The sequence below is a fragment of the Rhipicephalus sanguineus genome, chromosome 7 (assembly GCF_013339695.2).
Source record: "Rhipicephalus sanguineus isolate Rsan-2018 chromosome 7, BIME_Rsan_1.4, whole genome shotgun sequence".
Lineage (NCBI taxonomy): Eukaryota > Metazoa > Arthropoda > Arachnida > Ixodida > Ixodidae > Rhipicephalus > Rhipicephalus sanguineus.
This window is the reverse complement of record NC_051182.1, coordinates 34,085,404-34,110,647: the sequence shown is the minus strand read 5'-3', so window position 1 is coordinate 34,110,647 and position 25,244 is coordinate 34,085,404. Positions and strand designations below refer to the sequence as shown.

General features: G+C 48.8%; 1 protein-coding gene across 1 annotated transcript in view; it reads right to left on the bottom strand.

Moving 5' to 3' along the window:
* Positions 1-25,244, bottom strand: part of LOC119399384 (sodium-coupled monocarboxylate transporter 1) — an 86,963-nt gene that overhangs the window by 45,525 nt on the left and 16,194 nt on the right. The window contains exons 4-9 of the mRNA XM_037666199.2: positions 20,615-20,680; positions 14,927-14,978; positions 6,808-6,875; positions 6,521-6,678; positions 5,148-5,288; positions 2,984-3,113 (exon numbers count right to left, since the gene is read on the bottom strand). Of these exons, the coding sequence (XP_037522127.1) occupies positions 2,984-3,113; positions 5,148-5,288; positions 6,521-6,678; positions 6,808-6,875; positions 14,927-14,978; positions 20,615-20,680 (615 nt within the window). The remainder of the gene's footprint in view (positions 1-2,983; positions 3,114-5,147; positions 5,289-6,520; positions 6,679-6,807; positions 6,876-14,926; positions 14,979-20,614; positions 20,681-25,244) is intronic.

Here is a 25,244-nt window from a genome sequence, read left to right as displayed (position 1 = left end):
AACGAACTCTTCAAAAAGACTTTGTGCTAAATTCACATTCCGTGCGCTATCTCTTGCCAGCGAGTTGTAATGACGTACCATTCGACATGCTTCTTCTCACTGGAATGCGTAGCCTGTGGAAGACGCGCATGTTGCAGAGAAACGCAGAGCCGATAATTTCCTCAACACCCCACTTCATTAGGATGGTCACTCAGCTAAGAGCTGAGTGACCATCCTGTTTACGAGCAAATCGAAAGCCAGCCAGAATGGTATGCGGCATTGGTAAGGTGCATATCCTAACCACTGTTCTAGCATACAATTGGAAAGGCCTTTACTATAGCGTTACTTGATGTATTCGCTATCGAGATGATTGCGATTTCTAAAGTGCCGTCTGTTAGTCATTGTGTCGCGATAAGAGCATAATAACATATTAGTTCTTTGTCTGTAGTGAATCGCGTTCAAGTGCCATGTGTATGTTGAATAAATACCATGAAATAAAAAAAACACACAGTGTGGCGTAGTGCTAAAATACTCGGCTCGGGATGCGAAGGTGGCAAGTTCGACACCCATTGGGGAAAGTCTTTTTTTAAAGACGATAGTCTTTCCTGCGGAATTAAACGCAGAAATCTTGGTCTGTCTGTCTGCATGCATGTCTTTCAGTTTGTCTGTCACCCGATTCAGCCCCCCGGCCAAAGTTTAACCACTTGCTGAACGCTCAGCCATCTTGAACTGGTAGCGCCGTTCATACTGTGAACATTGTCGATCAAAAAGCAAATGTTACGCATATCTGAGACGCAACATCAACGCGTCAGTATTAGGTGATGTGTTCCTTTACTAGAAAATACATAGATACGCAATTCTAAAGACCCTATTGTTTCTTAGGCTGCGCTGAAAATGCTAGTGTTTTTTTGGGCTGCGCTGCAAATGAGGCACTATGAGCCAGATGCGGCGATTCAACATAGAGGAGGAGGACTCATCTAGTACGGCCGGCAGAAGACTATCGTCTTTCGACGACATTTGCAGAGAAGCACGCAGATACGCGGCCAATTTTTTTAACACGAAAGTGTTTTATGCCGGGGTCTACCAAGACTTTCATGGCGTATTTCCGTCATGGAAGTACGTCAGCAAAATGAACGCCATCAGATGGCAAAGAAAAAAGACTAAGAAAAAGTTCCATTGACGGGAGTCGAACCCATGAGCTCTCGGCCCACGACGATGGTCTGCGGGCGTTTAACCCACTGAGCTACCGCCAAACATATTACGGAGGCTACGTGAACGCGCCTTTTATCTTTCGCACTTTCCTCTCACAGTGCTCTTGGATGGATAGATGGGTGCTATGAGCGTCCCCTTATAATGGGGTGGTGACACGTGTGGCACCAGGCTCGGAAAAAAAAAAAAAACGCGCCGTTGCTACGACCGTCCCATTCGGCGCGTTTCCATTACAAGTATAATTTCGTCAACACTTAACACACCGCCAGGTGGCGTTTTTAGCCCAAGCCTCGTTTTTTAAAGCCTCGCTAATACCAGCCATCCATATCGAAAAATAGGTCTCCGATGCTCGCCTGGCTGTCGCACCGCGTTCCCCGCTCGCCTTGTGAGAAGTAACGGCCAGGCTAGAGGGAAGACACGACGCGCGTAGCGTTTCTTTTCGCATTTCACGACGCTTTGAAGGAATGTATATCGACAATCAGTGTTTATTACGTGCTTGTTGATGCCATCTTTGCGCGGGATTCACCATATGCGCTGTCTACGTACATATGTTAAGAACTTCAGCTACCGCAAGGGTTAAATCATGATCATGGGCGTTTGTCGTTGGTACGGAGACGTGCCACTAGGCGTCAACGTGGGTGCGGTGCGTCCACATCAAGCGGTGCTGCATCTGTCCAACAACAGTAGACATTGTACAAGTTCTCATATACCAAAGCACTATTAACAATAAACTACTTCTGTGACGACACGTCTCACTTTCGTGTTATACCGATTCCTATGACGGAGAGATCAGCCATCTTTTTTTTTTTTGCATACCGCTTTCTTTCTCTTTCTTTTTGTACTAAGCCTTTCTACATCGAGCTCTATACAATTATTTATGTGTGACAACTAGATTCGATGGTCCTGACGCTGTAAAGCCGGTTTACGCTCCGTCATTCTCCAGCATCCATCATACGCCAGCATCCAGCATACACCATAAGCCACCATCTTTCAGCACCATAATCCACCATAATGATGGATGGTGGAATCCACCATTCCACATGGTGGATAAATTTTCAATAGGGCTATTGCTATATTGCGTGAATATATCCTGAAGCATCATGTCAGGTGTTCAAATGTGAGATCTTTAGGGGACCCTACATATCGCATCACATGTTCCCGTACGAAGACGTGTAACACTGACACATGGTCAGTACGCATGGTCATGGAGGTATGAAACTAATCTAGCCAGTAACGGAAATACTGACACATTGTTTTACTTTTTCATTGTGACCGAACTTCACTGGCTAAGATTGCTACGCTTCTCATCACCCAACGCAGGTGGCGCCTCAGAACATTCTCCAGCATTTTGAAATGTTCTGCCTATTACGCAAACGACACGAGTACTTTAGTACAGCATGGAGCTTGAGACAACGCGAGCGATAACTTGGAATGTGCAATCCGCTGTTATCATTTTCTTGTGCTGCCCTCTGCCGTTTTGGTAGGGGTTTGGTAGGGGCCGGGACAACCGGTATTGCCAGAAGCAAAAGCTCTGAGAGAATGAGACGTTTAGCGACTTTTCCGCTAGGGGAGAGCGCATGCGCGGGGTCGACGTGAAAAAGGCGGATTCTGAGAGGCCGAAGCGTTTCGCCGAAGATTCAAGTCCTCGACGACCGACGCTAACATTGGAAAGTTAGCATTTGTTCGGCACCTATTCGCCCAACAAATAGCTCACTTTTCACCGGTTCGATTGCTACGTTCATCACTATAAAAATCTCGTTACAATATTTTTGAAGACAATGGGGAGAACACTCACCTGGTCCACACGATCGACCGCGCCCGATAACAATGGGTCGCAACCTCGGAACCAGGTTGTAAGTGCCACGCCCATTGATAACATCGTTGTATAAACGCAAACTAGAAGTACGGAACCGGTAACCACAGTCCTGCAAAAATTGAGAGAAGCTTCAGCGTTTTATCTTCTATCAGATTTAGTTCTCAGATAGCGTGTAGAAAGTTACAATCGCAGACCGGAGTCACGGAAACCTGCTAAAACTACGATAATTGTACTTCTACGAACAGTACGACACTAATAATTGACCAGTTTATATGTTCCTTGATCCAAGAAATGAATTGAATATATTTCATTTTCAATTTTTAGTGTTTGCTCGCTTGTCTGAAGTTTCCACCCTTCCACAACGTCGGCGATAAGGTAGGCGTACTTTTCCTAAATGAGTACTGACCAGGTTTTGAGACATCGTAAAAGGGACGTCTTTCGTTTGTATGGTATGCAGGGCTAACGCTCTCCATACACCGGAGTCAGACAGCACGTATCAAATATGTTACTTTGATTTTGAAACTTTGTCGCTGACCATCTGCAAGCCAGCCCCATCAGAATGAACATTATCACGACGCGTCAACACAGTTCCACTGAGTTTGCAAACTCTGCGTCCTGCATACAGCCTAAATCACAGAAATCGTTGTCGGAGTCACTGGGTTATAATTCACTCATCGTTCTTTACGTGCACCATGAGCAGATGACAGAGCTGCCGCTAGTACGTCGCGAGTGGCTGTCGCCCCGTGACGTCACCCTGCGATGACACGTCACTGAGAAGCCGCCCCCTCGATATCGAAACCGAAAGTGTTCTTACAGCGAAAGCTGTTATGAGATCATTTCACCGGCCGTTTTTGGCGCCGTAGTTGTCCGCCGCCGCCGGTGTCCGTAACCAGTATCGCTCGAAATAAGAAAAAAAAAACGAAATAAGAAAAAAATTCCAGGATGGAACGAGGTTCGAACCTGGGCCCTCTGCGTGGGAGCCCAGAATTCAACCTCTGAGCCATGCCGGTGCTTGAAACTGCTTTGCAAAAAGGTCCTATACAGGCTTCATGTCGGGAATGAACCACATCAGCACATGCAATATAGCGTGGTAGAAGAGTAAAATAAGCACCAAGCGTCGCACAACGCGAATTCTGTAACCAGGCGTCACACAATGCGAATTGCGCAACGAGTAAGTTGTTGAATGCTTCCAACCCATTACAAAGGGCTCTGCCATAATTCTTCATCGTCATCAGGCACAGCATCAACAAAGTGCGCATAATGCCTTACATGCGTTTAGCAGGTACCAACGCTTTCCGTAGAATGACGAAAAATGGCACAGTGCCTGCTGCCCTACTTCTTAAAAATTACAATGATTTATAGCGTAGTGGGTTCCTCGCAAGTGCACTTGTATTGGTTGCCAAGGAAGCCCATAAGCGCATGATCCATTTCCTCGGGATCTCAGTAAAGTTCTTCGCTCCCCCCCCCGTCTCTCTCCCACGTCAACGTATGTTATACAGCATGACGGGAGAGGGAAATAGCGACCGGGCCTCACCCAATGCATATTACATAACTGGTGGGCCGTTTAAAGCTTCCAATCCATTACAAAGGGCTGAGCCATAATTCTTCATCGTCATCAGTCGTCGCGTCAACAATTGCACATAATGCCTTACAGACGTGTAGCTGGTGTCTCGCTTCTCCGCAGAATGACGAATTATCGCTTAGTAGATGCTTCCCAACTTCACAAAAATTGTGATTTATGGCGTAGTGGGTACCTTTCTCGTGTACTTGTATTGTAGCCCCAAGAAAGCTTACAAGTGGCTCTAGAAACGCCGCTCTTCCAGCTTTCGCTGTGACTGTGCTGCGGTTTCAGCGCAGGCCTGCCGTTTTTCTTTTCAGCGGACAACATTCCGCTCTCGAAACGCATCATCCGTTGTTGTGATTGCCGATAAAACTTTTTTTTTCAGCGCCAACAAGATGCGCGTTCGCATACGTTTGTTAATAAATCAAACGGCCTACGAAAAATTCATTTCAGCTGTTGCAGTGTACATCAATAACTTTTTATGTCATTGTAAGCACACGAATTAAAATCGGTTGTGCACACACAATTCCGCGTGAATGTCTCATAATTTAACGTAAGGAACACATCACCTACGGAGCTTACCTTTTGGCATCTCTTTGTGTTCGAGACGCCAGCAACCTTTGTGTCACGACTTGGTCAAAGCATAAACGGAACATTGCTGGAGCAGCCGAACCGAAGAAGCAACTCCACATATTTTCCTCGCTGGTAAAGTCCAATCTATACCTGTCAGGGCGATGGGATGTTTTAGATGATGCCGTTGAATTATTTTTTAGTGCCAATACTCAAGCCATCCTTAAGGAAACAGCTTTTGAAGAGGCGATGTCTTTAGCAATTGACGCATGCAATGGAGACTTCCTCCTTTCGACCCTTCTGCAGTTTAGATCAGATATAGCGAAGTCACTACGGTAACGTTACTTCAAATTATCCCGGTCTACGTGCGTGAGTGAATAAAGGTTTTTAGTTTGTCCGTGCACTTTTCACATTACCGTGTTCTCGGAATATCGGATGAAATCTGCGCATGCACGCGCCTTTACGGAACGTAAACTTACTTTCAGGGAACGTAAGCTACTCGCTGGATACGCTTTTCGTTTACGACCTTACCTCGTGAATTCGTGTCGTTCGTGGGCCAGCGAGATTCGCTTTAGGAGGCTCTAGCCGCAGAATGAAAACAAGGCAAAGTACAAGCGCTAATTGCGAGAGTTTGCGACCACGTTTTTTGAGCCGGGTAACCGCAGTGATAAACGTGAGAGGCCGGATAGGCGGTGCAATCTGGCGGGGGCGAGATGAACTAATCAAGCACAGAGTTCTTGTTGCAGAAACATCGTGTATTCTACTTCTCTGCTCGTGTGTATTCCTTGCAGCTGAGTAATTGGTTATGGGCCGCATTTTTAATCTTCCTTTCCATAAACGACAGCAGGCGAAAACAAACGTGTCTATAATTACAGTTGCACACAGCTGTCGTTACCATCGTCCGGTAACCCGGTATTCCTACACCCCTTTGAGTGCACCGGAGTACCATGCACGCTAAAAACATTTCGCTGCAGCGAGGATTCAATCATATCTAAATTAAATATAGTTTAAGTGCAGTTATTATTTAGCGGTTTGCGCAAACGTAGACGTTTACGTTCGTACATAAATGTTTATGCATGGGGAGCTAAAACTTTCCTAAAACACGCGTTCCGGTAACGCGGCCAACGAAATTCAGTATTCCGGTAACACGGTAACGTTGAGAAGTACATACGGACACACTTAAACCCTCTGATACGTCGCCGGATTGAATATGCTCACCAATTACTTTTCTCTATGGAGTTTTGTTTGATGAGCCACTGAAGTGTTAATTTTTTATGCAAGCTTGTTATTATATCAAACTAGCGCACGTTGACCGTGATTTACAGACAGTGGCAGGCAAATTAGGGAATACATGAAGGTCTATTCTCAATTCCTTAAGCACTTACTTTGCGATGTAATCACCGATTTCGAGGTCACGGAGAGGACGAACTGTGGAGTCAGGTGCGGTAGAATCGATTATTACCTTGGTGACGATGGCGGCTGGGGCACAAATTATGATCACGAACTGCACACAGTCCGTCCAAACGACTCCTCGAAGTCCACCCTTAAACAAATTGTGGAACGGACAGATGATGTTTGGTTTCAAGGTACTTATAGTTGGGGGCAAGGAAGGCAGAAGACGCCGCCCAGATGACCGAAATGCACTGGCAGAAAAATCCCATTAGTGCCTTACCAGTGCTGTATAAACAGTTCCCGACAATCCGATCACAATGTTGCACCAGAGGAGAGGCAAGTGGAACACTGGAAAGAATTTGGGATGTAATTTAGTGTACAAAGTTACTGTTATGCTGAGGGACCAAGATTATAACCACCACTTTGAATTAGCCTCGTAACAATGAAATCGGCCTGACTTTAGCTTCAGCCGCATGTTACAAAATCGAGTGGTTAGCAAATAGAAGTCATTAGGGTTATAAATTCTAAGGACAATACGATGTCAAAACATTAAACTGCGATATTTAAACATAAGCGTCGAAGGAGTTTAATAATATTGTTACGTAAAATGACACGAGGCGTGACTATTTACAAGTGTATTTACACTGATGTGCACAGCATCGATCAAGATGGAGGACAGCACCCACAGCAGACAGACAGGCCAGTCCTCTTTGTCGTCTTCTGTACGCAGAATGTCTGGCTCTTGATGGGTTAGCTACGTAGCATTACCCCCGGCGGTAAAAGCGCCGTCTCGGTGCGCTTTAACCATGCTCTTCAGAAGGAGGGCGGTATTGTTTTAGCCGACTGACGTGCACTACGTCACTGGGCGTGTTCGCAGGCGGGTTAGTCTCGGAGACGGGAACGATCTCGTAGGTGACGTCCGTTACCTGGCGGACGATACGGTATGGACCCATGTAGCGGGATAACAACTTCTCGGACAGGCCAACACGACGAACCGGGCACCACAGGAGAACTAGGGAACCAGGCGAGAAACGAACGTCGACATGCCTGCTGTCGTAGAGGGTCTTCTGGGCTGCTTGTGAAGCCGACAGCCTTGAGCAGGCGATCTGACGCGCGTGGTCGGCACGAGCGATAGCATCCCGTGCGTATTCGCTCGGCGGAGATGTAGTAGCCGGAAGTAGGGTGTCCAGTGGTAACGTCGGATCACGGCCATAGAGCATATAAAAGGGTGACCCCAGCCTCGGCGACCAACTTTGGGCTGTCCAGCAGGCCCGCGAGGCGGCGGTGAGGCAAGGCCTCGACGTCCCCACGTGGGAGACCTAAAGCCCAGTCGGCGAAAGCTCTGCCGGACCATCAATAAAGTTGTTACCAACCAACCGGCGGTATCATGACGCGATGAATTGTAAGCGAAGGTCACGTGAGGTAGCGCCAGGTCCCAGTCATGGTGGTCAGATGAGACATACATGGAGAGCATGTCCGTGAGAGTGCAATTTAGGTGCTCGGTGAGGCCATTTGTTTGGGGATGGTAGGAAGTGGTCAACTTGTGCTGCGTTGAGGAAGAGCGTAAAAGATCGTCAATGACTCGTGACAAAAATGCACGGCCACGATCGGTGAGCAGTTGACGAGGAGCGCCATGGTGTAGAATTACGTCGTGGAGCAGAAAGTCGGCAACGTCAGTAGCAGTGCTGGTGGGGAGCGCTCGAGTGATGGCGTACCTGGTCGCATGGTCTATAGCAACGGCGACCCACTTGTTGCCAGAGTTGGACTCAGGAAAAGGGCCGAGAAGGTCTACACCAACACGGAAGAAAGGTTCGGTAGGGATGGAGATCGGGTGAAGGAGTCCAGCAGGGGGTGCGGCAGGTCGCTTCCGACGTTGGCATTTATCGCAGGAGGCCACGTAACGTCGAACGGACCGGGCGAGACCGCGCCAAAAGAAGCGGCGCCGGACACGGTCGTAGGTGCGAGATATGCCCAGGTGGCCGGCAGTGGGCTCGTCGTGAAGCTCATGCAGGACCGCTGAACGCAAATGTTTAGGCACGACGAGAAGTAACTCGGGGCCATCGGGCAGAACGCTACGACGGTACAATGTGCCATTCAAGAGGACGAACATGCGGAGTGACGCGTCGTTAGGGGCAGATTCGAGACGGCTAATGAGTGATCGCAAGGAAGCATCGCGACGTTGTTCTTCACCAATCTGAAGAAACTGAGACATGGACATGACGCTGGGGCTAGGCTGGATGACCGATCCGTCTGGCTTTTCAACAGGGTAACGAGACAAGCAATCGGCGTCCAGATGGAGGCGTCCAGACTTGTAGGCAACTGAGTAGGAGTACTCCTGATGACGCAGCGCCCACCGGCCAAGTCGTCCAGTAGGGTACTTCAGTGAAGAAAGCCAACAGAGCGCGTGATGATCTGTTACGACACGGAATGGGCGGCCATATAAGTAAGGGCGGAATTTTGAAACCGCCCAGACAAGGGCAAGGCATTCCCGTTCTGTTATAGAGTAGTTGCGTTCAGACTTCGAGAGGAGCCGACTTGCGTACGCAATAACACGATCAGTGCCCCGCTGAGTTTGGGCCAATACTGCACCGATGCCGTGACCACTAGCGTCTGTGCGCACTTCTGTAGGAGCGTCTGGGTCAAAATGTGCAAGAATAGGTGGTGTCGTTAGAGCGGTGATTAGCTGAGAAAAGGCGTCAGCTTGGAGAGGACCCCAACAAAACGGGACGTCTTGTTTGAGAAGGTCAGTGAGTGGGCGTGCGAGTGCCGCAAAGTTTTTCACGAAACGGCGGAAGTACGAGCACAGGCCCACAAAACTGCGAACGTCATGGACAGAGCGAGGAACGGGGAAGTTCGTTACAGCGCGGACTTTGGCCCGGTCTGGTCGTACACCGGAAGCGTCAACGAGGTGGCCCAACACAGTAATTTGACGAAGACCGAAGTGGCACTTCGAGGAATTGAGCTGGAGGCCAGCTTGTCGGAATATTGATAGAATGGTCGAAAGGCGTTCAAGGAGTGTGGCGAAGGTGGGTGGGAAGATGATCACGTCGTCCAAGTAACACAAGCACGTCGACCATTTAAATCCTTGAAGCAGCGTGTCCATCATTCTCTCGAAGGTTGCTGGAGCGTTGCAAAGACCGAAGGGCATGACCTTGAATTGGTAAAGGCCGTCAGGGGTAACGAAGGCGGTCTTCTCACGATCCATGTCGTCTACAGCAATTTGCCAGTAGCCAGATCGGAGGTCGAGAGATGAAAAGAAGGTGGCGCCATGGAGACAGTCGAGTGCGTCGTCAATACGTGGAAGAGGATACACGTCTTTCTTGGTAATTTTGTTGAGGTGCCGATAATCAATGCAGAAACGCCAGGAGCCGTCTTTCTTCTTTACTAATACCACGGGGGAGGCCCAAGGGCTAGACGATGGTTCGATTATGTTTTTCGCTAGCATTTTGGCCACTTCTTTTTGAATCACTGCTCGCTCTGATGCAGACACGCGGTAAGGCCGACGGTGGATGGGCGCAGAGTCACCTGTGTTAATTCGGTGAGTGACAATCTTAGTCTGGCCCAAGGGACGATCATGGATATCGAAAATGTCACTATAGGAGGCCAAAACCTGGGTGAGAGCGTCGGCCTGATCAGCCGAAAGGTCTGATCCAATCATGTTTCGAAAAATGGCGTCGTCAGAACCGGGTAACCGTGAGACTTCAGCTTGGTCCGGAGCAGTTACGGTGACAACGTTGATGTCATCGTCGTCGGTTATAGCAGTGAGTTGGGCTAGCGACATCTGGTAGGGCAACACTTGGGGAATGAGGCCAAAATTGAGGAGCGGAAGGAAGACGGAGTTGTCCACTATAGTGGCGATGGTATGCGGCCCAGTAATATTGCACGTCAGTCGTGCGTCAGTTATAGGTGTAACGATGTAGTCGCCGTCGGGAACTGGAGGGGTCGATGACAAACAAACGTGCGTCACTGCTCTAGGTGGCAGGCGAACAAAAGTGGTTGGGCTTAAGCGGCTGACGGGCTTTTCACAGGTATCGGCGAGAAGAGGAAGATCGAGACTGAGTGTGCCAGAAGAACAATCAATTAAGGCCGAGTGTGCCGAAAGGAAATCAAGGCCAAGTATGAGGCCATGGGGCAACGAGCTAGAACGGCGAAAAGGACGACGGTGTGACGACCGGCAATGCTGACACGAGCAGTGCACATTCCGATGACTTCCACAGTACCGCCATCGGCAACACGTATTGCCTGTGTCGTGGACGGCGTCATAATCTTCTGCAAACGGCGACGTAGAGGGGCGCTCATAATAGACAGGTGCGCGCCTGTGTCAACAAGGACCGTCACAGGAACATTGTCGACTTTTACTTCAAGCAGGCTGTGGTGTGTGGAGGGGCGTCAGTAGAGGATTTGCAGGCGTCGATGGTATTGCAGCTTCACCTCCATAAGCTGCAATACCTAGTTTTCCTGCTGCGAGCGTCCAGAGAAAGTCGCCGAGGAAAAGCGTCGAGGCTGCGGAGAGCGGGATTGGCGGCGTTGCGGTGACGGCGAGCGGGAGTAGCGGCGAACGGGCGAAGTGGCGTCATTGGTGAGAGGTTCGTGAGAGGACGAGTAGACATTGGAGGGTGCAGCGGCTGAACGTATAGAAGTGGTAGGGCGCATGTAGATAGGATAGGTCTGGCGTGGTGGGATTGACCAACGGCGACGGCAATAGCGAGAAACGTGCCCTGGCTGGTGACAGGAAAAGCAGATAGGCTGGTCATCGGGTGTTCGCCATTCTGTAGGGTTGCGGAAGGGCAATGTAGGAGAGGATCGGCGAGCGTTGCCTGGGGAGTAAGGCCGTACTGCAGGGCGAGTCAGGGGACATGCGGATGGAAGACCGAGGTTCGCAAACTCCTGCCTGACCACAGCTTGAATGAAGGCCACCGATGGCTGTGAAGGTTCAGTGGTGGGTGTTGTGAAAACTGGTGGTTGGAAGGGAGCAGGACAGGCAGCTTCAATCTCCCGACGAACAATGCGTGTGACGTTGTCATAGGTGGGCGGCTGGCGAGCGGCTTCACAAGATGAGGTTGCGGCCGTGTTGGGAAGCCGCGTAAATCTCTGAGTTATACGGCGGCTCTTGGCTTGTTCAAACCGTCGGCACTCTTTGATGATTGAGTCGACGGTGGCAACGTTGGTGTAAACAAGCAGGTTGAAGGCATCGTCTGCGATGCCTTTCAGCACATGCGATACCTTCTCCGACTCAGGCATGTGCTCATCAACCTGGCGACAAAGGGCGATGACGTCGTGAATGTACGCGACGTACGATTCGGTAGAGGTCTGTGCTCGAGTTGCCAGTTGATTCCGCGCAGCCATCTGCCGTCCAGCGGTGTTGCCAAAAAGGTCGCGGATCTTCTCTTTGAAAGATTCCCAGCTCGTAATGTCTGCTTCGTGCGTCTCGAACCACACCCGCGGTGGGCCATCAAGGTAGAAAAGTACGTTGGCGAGCATTAGGGTCGGGTCCCACCTATAGCTGGCGCTGATCCGTTCATACAGGTTGATCCATTTGTCAATGTCAACGCCATCCTGTTCGGAAAATACGCCAGGATCACGAGCAGGAGGTAGGACTACGTAGGTAGAAGCCACGGGAGGGGCAGGCGGTGAAGACGATGTTCCCTCAGCTTGTGACATGGTCGGACCCGCGACGATACGGCCGTTGCGGAGCTTCGTGATGGGTACAGGGAACAACCAGCGCCTCCACCACAATGCTACGTAGCTATATTATCAGACCAGCAAGAACTAAGCCCAGCTAATTGACAGAACGTGTTAAAATGCGGAAAAGAAGCATTATGCCCATGAACAGTGATCAGTTTAGATTATTTTATCATTGAAATAAATGTAGTTTTTTAAGTCAGTTAGCACAAATCCTTCTGAATGTGAAACACACTAGCATCTATGTGCCTTATCACGAGGCTTTAGCAGATGGCGTGCATGAGCGACAGCCGCTTGTCGAAGCGGTGAGTCGCATTATAACTGCATTATTTCATTGTAGGAAACATCTCTGGTTCCGCCGAATTACAGTATCTGACCGCTACAATAATAACCTGATCGCAGCTCGATAGCGGTCAGCTCGACATAGTAACAAACTTCTTTCTTTGAGCGTTTTACCATTTGACTAAGATATTTGAACAGCTTTTGTAAGCTATTGAGTGTCGAAGGTTGATAAGTTTGAAAGTAAAAGGATTAGTTCTTTTACACTTGTAGAAGAAAATGCAGTAACAGAAACATATAACACTGACTCAATGTTTCATCAAAGGCCGCGTATAATGCATTTCCTTCGATTGCTTTCTAATCATGGCCATCACAGGTAACAACAAGCTATTGTTGGTGATAACCGGGTATTAGCATTTCAACCTCCGAAAAACGCGCGAAGAAAAAACATAAATACAATGTTTGCAATTTATTCGAATGCAATTGATTAAAATACATACTTGCTATGTAGAGCAAAAAAAAAAGGAAGGGGGTGGGGCGCCGAACAGCGCCTCAACCTGTGTTGCGCAGAAAAATCACCACGTGGAACTTGGGAGCGGTTAACACCACGCGTCGTCAGCGGATAAACACAAAGCTGCAATTTCTGAAGCTGCGACTTTTCCTTTCAACAGGAGTGCTCTTGAAAGATGAGAACTTAATCGTACCTGATTTCTTATTTCTGTAGCGTGTCAATACGACTGGATATGCTGACCCAACAGAACAAGCGCAGTTTTTATGCGAGTTATTGTAGCCAGGATATACAATTCTACGGCATCGATCGTGAGCCATTACTCTGTGGCTTTTAGTACATTGAGCACATTTGAGGCGTAGCAAACGCACCGGATGCTTTTATTAAAATATAGTCTATACTGCGGTGCATGGTACCACAGTTTTTAAATGATTTTGTTGTGCCTTTAAGACTGCATGAGAATGCAGACTTGTGCCAGAAATAAACAGGAATTTTTATTTATTTATTTATTTATTTATTTATTTATTTATTTATTTAAATATACTGCAGGTCAATTCGGCCCAAGGAGGAGGGGCAGTACACATAAAAAATACAAGCACAGTTTAGCGCATGCAATGGAGCAGTCAATGACTAATTGATAGCATTGCCGTATTATACAATGCAATAAAGGCTGAACAATAACATCAACAAAACACAATGGCGGTGTAATAATAATGACACTCCCTATAGCAAAACGAAACAATCTCAGCAGGAAAAAAACCTCCAACCTAACAAATAAAAATTACACCATCTCCCGCTAAAGGGGACCATGAGGTGATGCGAAGCCGGAGCACTTGCACGATCGCGTTCCGTTGGCGTTCATTGAGCATGCTACCGACCTCGCGTCGTGGAACGCGAAGAGGCACGCTACGCGTGTCGTATCTTCCATCTAGCCTGGCCGTTAATTCTTACAGGGCGAGCGGGGAACGCGGTCGACAGGCGGGCGAGAGGGGGGCAGCGTAGGAGAGGAGAGAGAAGGGGAGGGGAGCGCATGCGCTCGAGCTCATCGCGGCGATGCGCAGGAGAGAATTTCGGTATGTCCAGCCCGCGTTTCAGAGGAAGAGTGGAAAGGGGGAGGGGAGAGGGGAAGTGGAGAGCGGTAAGGGAGAGGGGGAGGGGAGAGGGTATGTGGAGAGGGGAAGGGGAGAGGGTGAATGGAGATGGGGAGGGGAGAGGAGGTGTGTGGAGAGGGTATGCGCATGCGCAGTAAGGGCGGTCACGCCGCACACCACCACCACCACCACCGGATTGAGCTCCACCTTAAGATACTTCGCATCTAATATGCTCTTCCAGAGTGGACGAAATTTGACGACATTTTTTACTGAATCTGGAAGTGTATTCCAGTCCCCTATAGTTCTGGGGCAAAAACTATATTTAAATGCACTAGTTTTTCCGAAAATTGGTTCCAATAAATGAGGTCTATTGCGTGTTGTTTGCCGCTTTTTTTTTAAATATTGCTCATGTGGCGTTCGGTCTGGTCACCCAACATCATATTCCGAATGTTCTATACACAAGTGAATAAGAGAAGGGCATCGCTAGCCTATATTTCTATCGTCACTGTTATTCAGACTTCCGTATGTCTAGATTATAATTCATTTTACTGAACGTACATAGCACTTATGGCATTCACCATACTTTCCTTTTCTTCGCTCACTCGATTACTTGTGTCGTGCAGTGGAGATAATGAAATAAAATTACATTGTATCGTTAATATGGAGTGCTTATAGACTTCGAATATATGAAAGCGTTCTTTTTCTACACAGTTTTTGGTAGGCCAACTGTGTGCGGGACCACTTCCATGCCTTATTTGTTTAAGAGTAATTTTTCAGCTCCTCTCTTATAAGCTACATCGTTTGCAATCTACATAGTCAAGAAAATTTTTTTACTATACCTGTTTCAAGTACCAATGATGCTGCGTAAATAGAGATTGCACCGATGCTTTGCTGCAGGAAGCACAAACACGCACTTGTCACATATCTAACAAGCCTATGTGGCAAAGGCACCGACAACCACTTCTTGGGTACACACGATCATTAATTAAACGGAACGTTTTCTGTTCACAGCATTACATTGCTAACACCTGAGGACGCGTGGTATATCTTAAAAGCGGATTTTTATTTGTGAGAACCGTCGGGTTTTCATGACAGTCGCCGCTGCTGGTGACGCTGAACGGTCATAATATCACAGAAAGTGCCACCACAGTATCGGATAAAAGAATCAAATATCTGTCCAACACAGCAGCTCGATGCTACTACCATAGGACTAGACCGACAGACATGCCTATTTCGTGCAACTTCCAGCCATCACTCCTTGAGAATTGGGGCCCCAAGGAGCTGGGGGCCCAAGAAGCTTGCGAGCCACGCGGGCGCATGCGCAGAACCCAAGCCACTCTTGGGCTCTTGCGCTCGCGTTAACCCGAGACGCAAAAATTGAAAACTAGCGTGCGGCCCCAAGGCGTCTTGGGTCACCAGCGAGAAGACACAGACGCAGCGCGGGCCACGGCGCAGTATGGCCCGCGTCTCCCATGATTTTAAATTTCGTCACGCGTGGCGCTCCGTGCGCTTGACCCAACGCAGCCTGCGTTGGCCCCAATTCTCAAACTCTGCTGATCATCCGAACGCAAGAGCAGGCTGCCCAACGCAGCTTGGGGGCCCAGCGTCTTGGGTCCCCAATTCTCAAACTCTCAAACAGTGTTCGTCCCTTCCTCGTCCTCGACATCCGTTGCGTCTCTTAAACTCCATCTGCCTTCACCCGACTGTCACCGTACGAATCCTTCTCCTTCGTCATTATCGACCGGCCCACTTCTGCCGATGCCTCCCTCCTCCTTCCCATTGCCACTCGTCTCATTCCTTTACTGCTCCTTCTCTGGCTTCCTCCATGGCGATTAGGTTTACGAAACGGTTTTTAAGGACGATAGTCTTTCTTGGGATACTTAAACGGAGAAATTTTGGTCTGTCTGTCTTTCTGTTTGTCGGCACGTCACTCGATTCAGTCACTCGGCCAAAGTTGAACCACTTGCCCAAGGGCCAGCCATCTTGAACGCGTGACTCGTTTCATACTTGTGTGCATTGTCGATCAAAAAGCAAACATTACGCATATCTGAGGCGCAACATCACTAGGTATGCATTAGGTGGTGCGTTCCTTTAATAGAAAGTGCATACATACATAATTCTAAAGACCCTAGTTTCTTAAGCTGCGCTGAAACTTGCCTTCCTCCGTGCCTTCTGCACGAGCTCATTGTTGTGTTTCGGTTTCGGTTCTGTATTGCACTGTACGAATGCCATGGGGCGCCGCTCTGGCATTCCTGTTTTACCCAGGCGACGTGTAAATAAAAGAGTGTGTGGAGAGTACTCGTTGAGTGCGGACGTTTCTTCTGCTTCAGCGCTTCGCGCCAAACCACGTGTTTGGGCTGGCTGGCGTCCCCGCCGGTCGCGTTGGTCACCGCCGGTCTTCGCCTGCTGCTGCGCCGGGACTACCAGCCCGCAACACAGCACTCATGTTTCCGACGTATTGCCAGATGGCGTCCATATCTCACGCAGCGCCTCTTCTATCGTCTTTAGACGACATTTGCAGCGAAGCACGCAGATACGCGGCCAATTTTTTTGTCGTCATTTCCGTTCTCCCGGAGACTTTCAAGGGGCCCTGAAACACTTTTAATATGGTCAGACAAACACTGCCATTTGGTAGTGGAAGCTCCCGCGAACACGTGAGCCGAATATTGTAGCTCAGCACGCGGCATGGAGTTTACAATTAAATTTCAAGCTCGGCTACAGGGTTTGTAAAAGAGTATCGGTAGAAGTTCCAGAAAAACAAATTGATTAGAGATATTGGTATAATGCCTCAGAAGTCTTCAAAGTGCATTCCTTCAGCATCGACACACTTTTGCCGGCGGCTGTTCCCCGACTCAAAGGCTCCCCAGTAGGCGGATTTCGGAAGGTCTTTTAAGGGCACACGTACAAGCTTCCTTGACGACACATAGCTCTCATGGTGGTGTTCCTTGAGGGTGGATTTCACTTTCGGGAATAGGAAAAAGCCTGCTGGTGCCAACTAACGGCTGTAAGGCGTTCGGGAAACGTCGCGATGTCGTTTATCGTTCGGTAGTCAGGTATCGTCAGGCTAACCCAAAAGTTGTTCAATCGTACCGCTGTTCAATCGTTTGCTGCGTTATGCGCTTGCACCGAGTCACTCGACAACGGTCCACTAAGGACACGATCTAGCCTGATTGAATACCCACAGGCGACTGGCACTTGGCGCCTATTGAAGGTCACTTATCCCATCACAGCGCGTGCGCGTCGCGAGCGCACTGCGACGTCTAGTCACGTCAGGAAAAAATTGTTCCCGATACTTCTTTACAGACCCTGTAGAATTCGCTCGCTCTTTCCTATGCAAATAATGTCATTTACATCGAATCCACTGCATCGCTTACTGAAAAGCACATGCACATGGTCATCAGCTGATTTGAGCGTCGTGAGCTTGATAGTATGGGAGCACTCGGCGGCTACGAGCGCGCCGACTGAAAAGAGAACGAGGAATGATGGCGCGCTCGCGGCTCGCGCTCAGCAATTTTTCATTTACAATAACCGCCGGCTTCTTGGCCAATCCCCCGTAGTGGGTAAGAGCCAGTACAGAGGTACAAGCAAGCAAGCAAGCAAGCAAGCAAGCAAGCGGTCGCTGACGAACAGTAGCGGCCGGGCATCGGCAGCATAAAGATGGCCGCTGGTCTGTCTCGGTGCCTTCCCTGAGGGGTTCCGGGCTAGCCGCCAGCTCCGAAACCCTACAATGGTTACCGCGGTCCCGTGTCGTAGTGCCACGACATTCCCGCGCCGCGCTCTAAAGTAACGAGTTCCTGTAGAAGAAATGACATTTGGGCAATTTGGCGCTCTGTGGTGTCGTACTTCTTCTCGTGTCCTTGTTTTTGCGCTCCCCATTCCAGAGATGTATAGCGAAATCCTGATCACACTAAAAGTGAGGCGCACGTTCAAATTAAACATAAATGAAAGTGCTCAAGGCCATGACATGCGCCGACGTACGGACGCAGATTCCTGCCCATTGTCATCCGCCCTTGTGTAGCTTTCAGCATGCTCGCTGGGACGAAACACCGCTCATACTGTAAGAATTGAGAAACACTTTGCGGCGATCGATTCGTGAAGCAGTAAACTTCGATAGTGGTGTCATTTAATTACTCGGAAAGATGTTGCGGGGCGCCATTAAATTGCTTGGGTTCTTGCTCTCAATCTCATCATCTGTCCTTCAGCGTCAGCCGCACTGTGTAAACCACCTCCGGCATCGCCGGTCGACATGCCGGACACCATCGACTCGTCACTCATCCTGCCTCGTCACGACACTTCACTGTCGCTTCCGTGTACCGGCTTGCACGGCTGTGCCTGAGACAAACACCACCACTTGAAACGCCTCGATGCCCGAGTTCCTCAGCGCCGGGTCGCCTGGCGGAATCCCGTGTGGCAATCAGCCCCAAGTAGTGGAGATAGCCGGGGCCACACATTCCTCCACCAAGGACCGCATTCGCTCATTCCAGAGATATAAATAAAGAATAAAGATGGATTGATATCTAGAGGAAGGTATATAACAGCTGCATCTTACCGGTACTTACCTACGGAGCAGAAACGTGGAGACTTACAAAGAGGGTTCAACTTAAATTGAGGACGACGCAGCGAGCGATGGAAAGGAAAATGATAGGTGTAACCTTAAGAGACAGGAAGAGAGCAGAGTGGGTCAGGGAACAAACGGGGGTTAAGGACATCATAGTTGAAATCAAGAAGATGAGATTGAGAAGTTTGCAGGTATTACGTGGCAGCAGAAAGCACAGGACCGGGTTGATTGGCGGAACATGGGAGAGGCCTTTGCCCTGCAGTGGGCGTAGACAGGCTGATGACGATGATGATGATATCTAGAAAATGACGACGGTGCATCTGGCAGAGCGTGCTCAGGCAGACAGACAAATTTAGACAAAAATGAAGACGACGCAGGTGGTGGAGCGCGCTTAGGTAGACAAAAAAAGTAGATAGAAAACGGAGGCGACACAGCTGGCAAGCCATGCACAGGGAGACAAAAAGAACACAGAAAAACACACCGATACGGCGCAGTGCGTACACGCCGCAGAAAAAAGCTGAAAAGGCGGAGAGGCGTCGACAGGATCAACGCGAGTACTGAAGCTAAAGCGGGACTGGCACAGACAGACAGACAGACAGACAGACAGACAGACAGACAGACAGACAGACAGACAGACAGACAGACGACAGACAGACAGACAGACAGACAGACAGACAGACAGACAGACAGACAGACAGACAGACAGACAGACAGACAGACAGACAGACAGACAGACAGACAGACAGACAGACAGACAGACAGACAGACAGACAGACAGACAGACAGACAGACAGACAGACAGACAGACAGACAGACAGACAGACAGACAGACAGACAGACAGACAGACAGACAGACAGACAGACAGATAGATAGATAGATAGATAGATAGATAGATAGATAGATAGATAGATAGATAGATAGATAGATAGATAGATAGATAGATAGATAGATAGATAGATAGATAGATAGATTCTTTTATTATGGAAAGGCAGGACCGATGGTCACTGATGAGATTTGTGGAAGGGGAGGAATGGTAGAAAAAGCACACAATGCGTCTAAAGACGATGTCTAGGAAGAACCTCACTGTTTGCTGTCACTCGTGCCACAGAAACGATTGGACAGGCGTCCACAACAGAAACTCCAATCAACTTCGCTGTTAATCCGTCTTTCTATGTATATTGATGCTCCACAAATTCTATCTATCTATCTAGCCGCCTGCGTCTGAGTGATCTCGTGGTCGTCTCCTTAACACATTTATACTCTAATACTTGTTAGGGTTTACGTCCCAAAAGCACGATATGATTATGAGGGACGCCGTAGTGGAGAACTCCCAAAATTTTGACCACCTGGGTTTCTTTAATGTGCACCTTAATCCATTTATCGCGCTCATCTGCCACTGTTGGCAGCATGCGTTGTATGTGATTTCTACTCAATTTACACGAAGGAGTTAATCCCCCTCTCGTTGTGCTTGGCTCAAAGTCAAAATATGCGACATAGGTAGATAGTTGCTGACCGCATCGCATGAGAGCAATTCGTACGATTATCTTCCACAATTTTTTTTCGCACTTACGACTGCGCGAATCTCGTTGTCAGTAGAACAGAGCGGAATACAGACACGGACATGGAGGCTCATACAATTTAGACACACACCAGCTCCAACGAGCACAGCTTTGCCAGGCTCTTGGTTTGAGTAATCGAGACTGTATACGTTTTTGCGTCATGTCCTGTATGCGCCCAATATCCGTATCAGCGGTCTGACTTATAATCAGACAACCGTTGAAGAAAGCTATGCCCAGTGCTTGCCATGATAACTTCACAGGCGAAAGAAAATGAGGAAAAAGATCTAGAAAACATGACTGCGTCGGCACTTTTATCACGCGCGCATTGATTTTGTTAGAACTCACCTCGATCGTTAGAACTCACCTTACGAAGTGAGATTATGCTCGCTAGAATGTTCACTGCACTTACCGTAAAAAAGATGTATATGGCACATGCGGTCAATGATATCGCACTGTTGAAGCGCCGACGTATGTACTGCGAAAAAGAAAAGGTACAGTAAAAATGGCGTTATTGTAAACTGAGTAACAGTTAGTGGGTGTTTTTTTTAGTACTTCGTTTGGTAAAATGCACTATCCAGGCACAACGACTGGAGAGAGAGAGAAGGAATGTAGGAAAGGTAGGGAGGTTAACTAGACCATGCGTCCAGTTTGCTACCCTACACATGAGGAGGGGGAATAAGGGAATAAAAGAGAGAGAGAGAAGGATAGACACATTTCACGACACACGCACAGTGCCGTGTTTCACAGGCGGTCGCTCAATGAAGTTGCTTTCAACTGCCACAGGAGGGCTCGTGTGGCTTTCTGGGCTGATGTGCTGCGCGACCAGGCTCCTAAGATCTTTCTTCATTTAAAGGGCCGATCGCACAACGACTAATGACACAATGACGCGAACAAGCATTGACAGTAACCACAGCATTGGCAAACGATCAGCCCTCAACTAAAGAGAGTGTTCTATAGACGACGGAGCATACGTATAGGAATAAATCAATAAACACATTGTCAGGACACAGCAAGTCAGCGCCGACACTCTGCGCATATTCGATTTTTCTTTTGCGACAAGGATGCAGGCGGAAGTTATGCGAATGAACAGCAAAGAAGGAAGGACCACTTTTCTCTAATGTCTGTCATACACCCCACTTCCCAAGAAAAATGATAAAATTTAATGTTATGAAAGCAGTTCACTGACTCTTCGGGAACGTCCTTTTTTTTTCCTGTGCTCACGATTTCCTGCCGTTGTTTGGTGCTGTATACACGAAGGGTCACTTCCAAAGAAGTTATGTTCTATAACATGAATACGATGACGAGACATCACAATATTTAAAGTTGTTTCTGGAACAATAAAAGAAAGCAGGGGCAAAAAACAAGGTCAGATAACGACCAAATATGACAGCGTCGCAGCCCGCGAAGCCAGCTGCCATCCTCGAAATGCATTCAGCATGGCGTCATCATTATTGTTTCGTACCATACAGTGACATTTTACTGTTGTTTCCGTAAAGGCGAGCACGCAAGCCGAGCAGATTTATTAGGTGCGTCTACAAGCAAGCGGATGTATTTGTGGTTCATCAGTATTGGAGGTGCCGCCCGCACAAGGGTGAGCAAAGTATCTGTGCTGCGATGGTTACATGTAACAGGGGAATTGTGTTCGGTCCCAAAGATTACACGTACACTCAGGCATGATTAGCGCGTGGTTCGAATATGCGATAGCATGCTGTCTACCGCCACAGCGTTGGGCCACTACGGTCCCGACTGTCACACCAGAACCCAATGGATGAACGTCTGTAGGTGCAGATCATTGAAAGTGTCGTGGGTGGCGACGTCAAGAGGAAGTCAGGCTGACCAAAATAAGCTACACATCACGTGCTGCAGTTGAATTCTAAGTGCATTATGTTGAGTTGCGCTAACGGTCACGCAATGTCACGAAACCGATTGATGAAGTGGTAATTGTAAAAACAAAGGCGCGAGAAGCTGCGTAGCTCCTCCGCAGACCACAATACCTTTAACTCTTTCGCTACCGTTGGCGAGCATAGCCGTCATGAGATTTTGCAAAAAAAAAATGGACTATGCTCGTCATCAACAAAAACCGCCAGGCCCGCGCGGAAAGCGCAGCACAGTCACAGCAAAAGCTGGAATAGCGGCATTTCTAGAATCCGCTGTAAACTCTATTCTGGATACTAATACAAGTACACTAGCAGCGTACCCACTGCGCCACAAATCATAATTTTTGTGGAGTTGGGAAGCACCCACCAAGACATTATTCGTCATTATGCGGAGAAGCGAGGTACCATCTGTAAGGCATTATGTGCACTTTGTTGCGACGGCTCATGGTGATGAAGAATTATGGCTGAGCTGTTTGTAATGGGTTGGAAGCTTTTAACGACCCACAAGTTACGTAATTCGCATTGTGTGACGGCCGGTCGTTATTTCACCCTCCCAACACGCTTTATGACATACGTTAACGTGAGAAAGGGAGAGAGGGAATTAACTTTATTGAGACCCTGAGGTAATGGATCATGGGAGCCTTATGGGCTTCCTGGGCAACCAATAGAAGTGCACTTGCGAGGAAGCCGGTATGCTATAAATCATCATAATTTTTGTGAAGTAGGGAAGCAGCCACTATGCAATTTTTCGTCATTCTGCGGAAAGCCATGGTACCCGCTAAATACCTGTAAGGCATTATGTGCACTTTGTTGATGCTGTGGCTGATGACGATGAAGTATTATGGCAGAGGCCTTTGTAATGGGTTGGAAGCATTCAACAACCCACTCGTTGCGCAATTCGCACTGTGTGACGCTGTCATGAGTAAGAAAGAGCCCTTAGCAAGAAAGAAGACGATGAAACGTTCGAAACGGCGCGAGCGCGCTCACCATAGCGTGGAGAAGCCGGAGGCGCGTGACCCGAGCTGTGATCGGGACTCTAGCAACGACGCGCTGGGATTGTCTACGTGGACTTGCCAGGAGAAGGTTGTCTCGCCAGCAAGCGCACTGGCGACGGGAGCGGCAGGAGTGCGACTCGGCAGCCTGTGACGCGGATGTCCTGAGAGGTGGCCGGAGACCTCGACCCGGTTCGAGTGAGGCGGCTCGGGATGCAGCAACCGCGCGCAGCTATCACCATCACCGACGTTCCTGGCGCAAGCCCCCTTCGAAGCAAGCCGCCGAAGACAGTCCCCGGTGGGCCACGTCGGCTCTTAGCACCGGGCATCAGCGACCGCCGCTAGGCCTAATCTCGGAGGCCTCCGCCACGTCAGCGACAACGTCACGTGATGACGACGACGGCAAGGACGGCGATGGTCGTCAAGACCGTCGAAATCAGCCAATGGGACACGACGCGACCAATCCTGGACATTGATGGGAAGCGTATCAGCGGGATGAAGTAAGGTCAGCGTTTTCATCATGAGGGCCAACCTCAGACCTGAGTAGCACTAAAGTTAGAGAGCTGTAGAGCTTTTGGTTGGTAACAACTTTATTGATGGTCCGGCAGAGCTTTCGCTGACTGGGCTTTAGGTTTCCCACGTGGGGACGTCGAGGCCTTGCCTCACCGCCGCCTCTCGGGCCTGCTGGACAGCCCAAAGTTGGTCGCCGAGGCTGGGGCTGCGCAAGGCAGCGGCCCACCGCGGCGGAAGGGTTCCGGAGTTAGCACCTTCCGGATTTTTGTCTCAGTCCCAGAGCATGTGATTTAATGTGGCGACCTCAGTGTGGCAGACCTTGCATATATTTGTCGGGTATGTACTCGGGTAGAGCCTGTTACACTGTGCGGGGTTGGGGTACGTGTACGTCTGCAGTTGTCTGAGGGCCGCCGCCTGCTTCCTGTTCAGCTTGTCGCTGGGCGGAGGAAAGGTTCGGCGGGTCAGGTAGAAGGCCTAAACTAAACTGTCCTAAATAAAGTCAGGCAGCTCTGCAGCTTGGCACCGTCGTCTATGGGGCAACACCAAAGACCGCTTGACAAGCTGTAGAGCTGCCTGACTTTATTTAGGACAGTTTAGTTTAGTGTAGTTTTTGTGTACGTTTCGTTAGAATTTGCAGTTATTCTTATTTGTATTGTACAATTTTATATTCTAGAGTGACGTGCGTGTGTTCATTAAATGTTTTGCCGTTAACAGAGTCCTACTTGAATCCATTGTTCGCAACAACCCGAATCCGTGACAGACGCCTGGTTACAGAATTAGCGTTGTGTGACGCCTGGTTCTTATTTTACTCTGTGGTTCCGTACCATACAGTGACATGTGGTTCCTTCCCGTCATGAAGCCTGTATAGGGTCTTTTTGCAAAGCAGTTTCAAGCACCGGCATGACTCTGAAGGTGAATGCTGGGCGCCCACGCATAGAGCCCACGTTGGAACCTCGTTCCATCCTAAATCTTTTTTCTTATTTTTTTTTTTTGGCGCGATAGTGGTTACGGACACCGGCGGCGGACAACTACGGCGCCGAAAACGGCCCTTGTGATCGCATAACAGCTTTCGCTGTTAAAGTGGTCCTACACCAAACCAATGAAGACTGTACCCGTCGTACTTGTGCTTCTCGATGCTAGATGGCCACACTTGTCCATGGTGGGCCATTTGTGTCTCGTCTTTCGTTTTATTGCCAATGCGGTGAAGCCACCTTTAATTTATCTTTTTAATGTGATAAGTGAAATAAAGGAACCCCATTGAATTGAAGGAATGGTACCGTTTTGTTTAAAAAATGCTCTAAATATTTGCGAATAAAATTTTTTTATCATTTAGCACGTTCTTTATTCTTCTGTTACGGTAGCCAAAGGGTTTTAAAGGGCCCTCAAACCACCCAGGGGTCGAAATTCAGTTGTGGTGTTGCAGTCAAGCACGAGGCTGAACCAACAGGTAGCCGTAAGAATTTTTTTGAAATGGTGCCGTAATAGCGGGGTTACACACGTTAGATGATGAAAACGCGGCCCTCACTCATTTCGCTCTTTCGTTACGCTACATTCTTCAGTTCGGCCCTTCTCCTCGCCGTGCGAGGAGGAAGAGCAGGGACGGCGCGTATATCTGCTGCAGATAAACAGGTCCCTGCAGCTGCTAACATGACCAGAT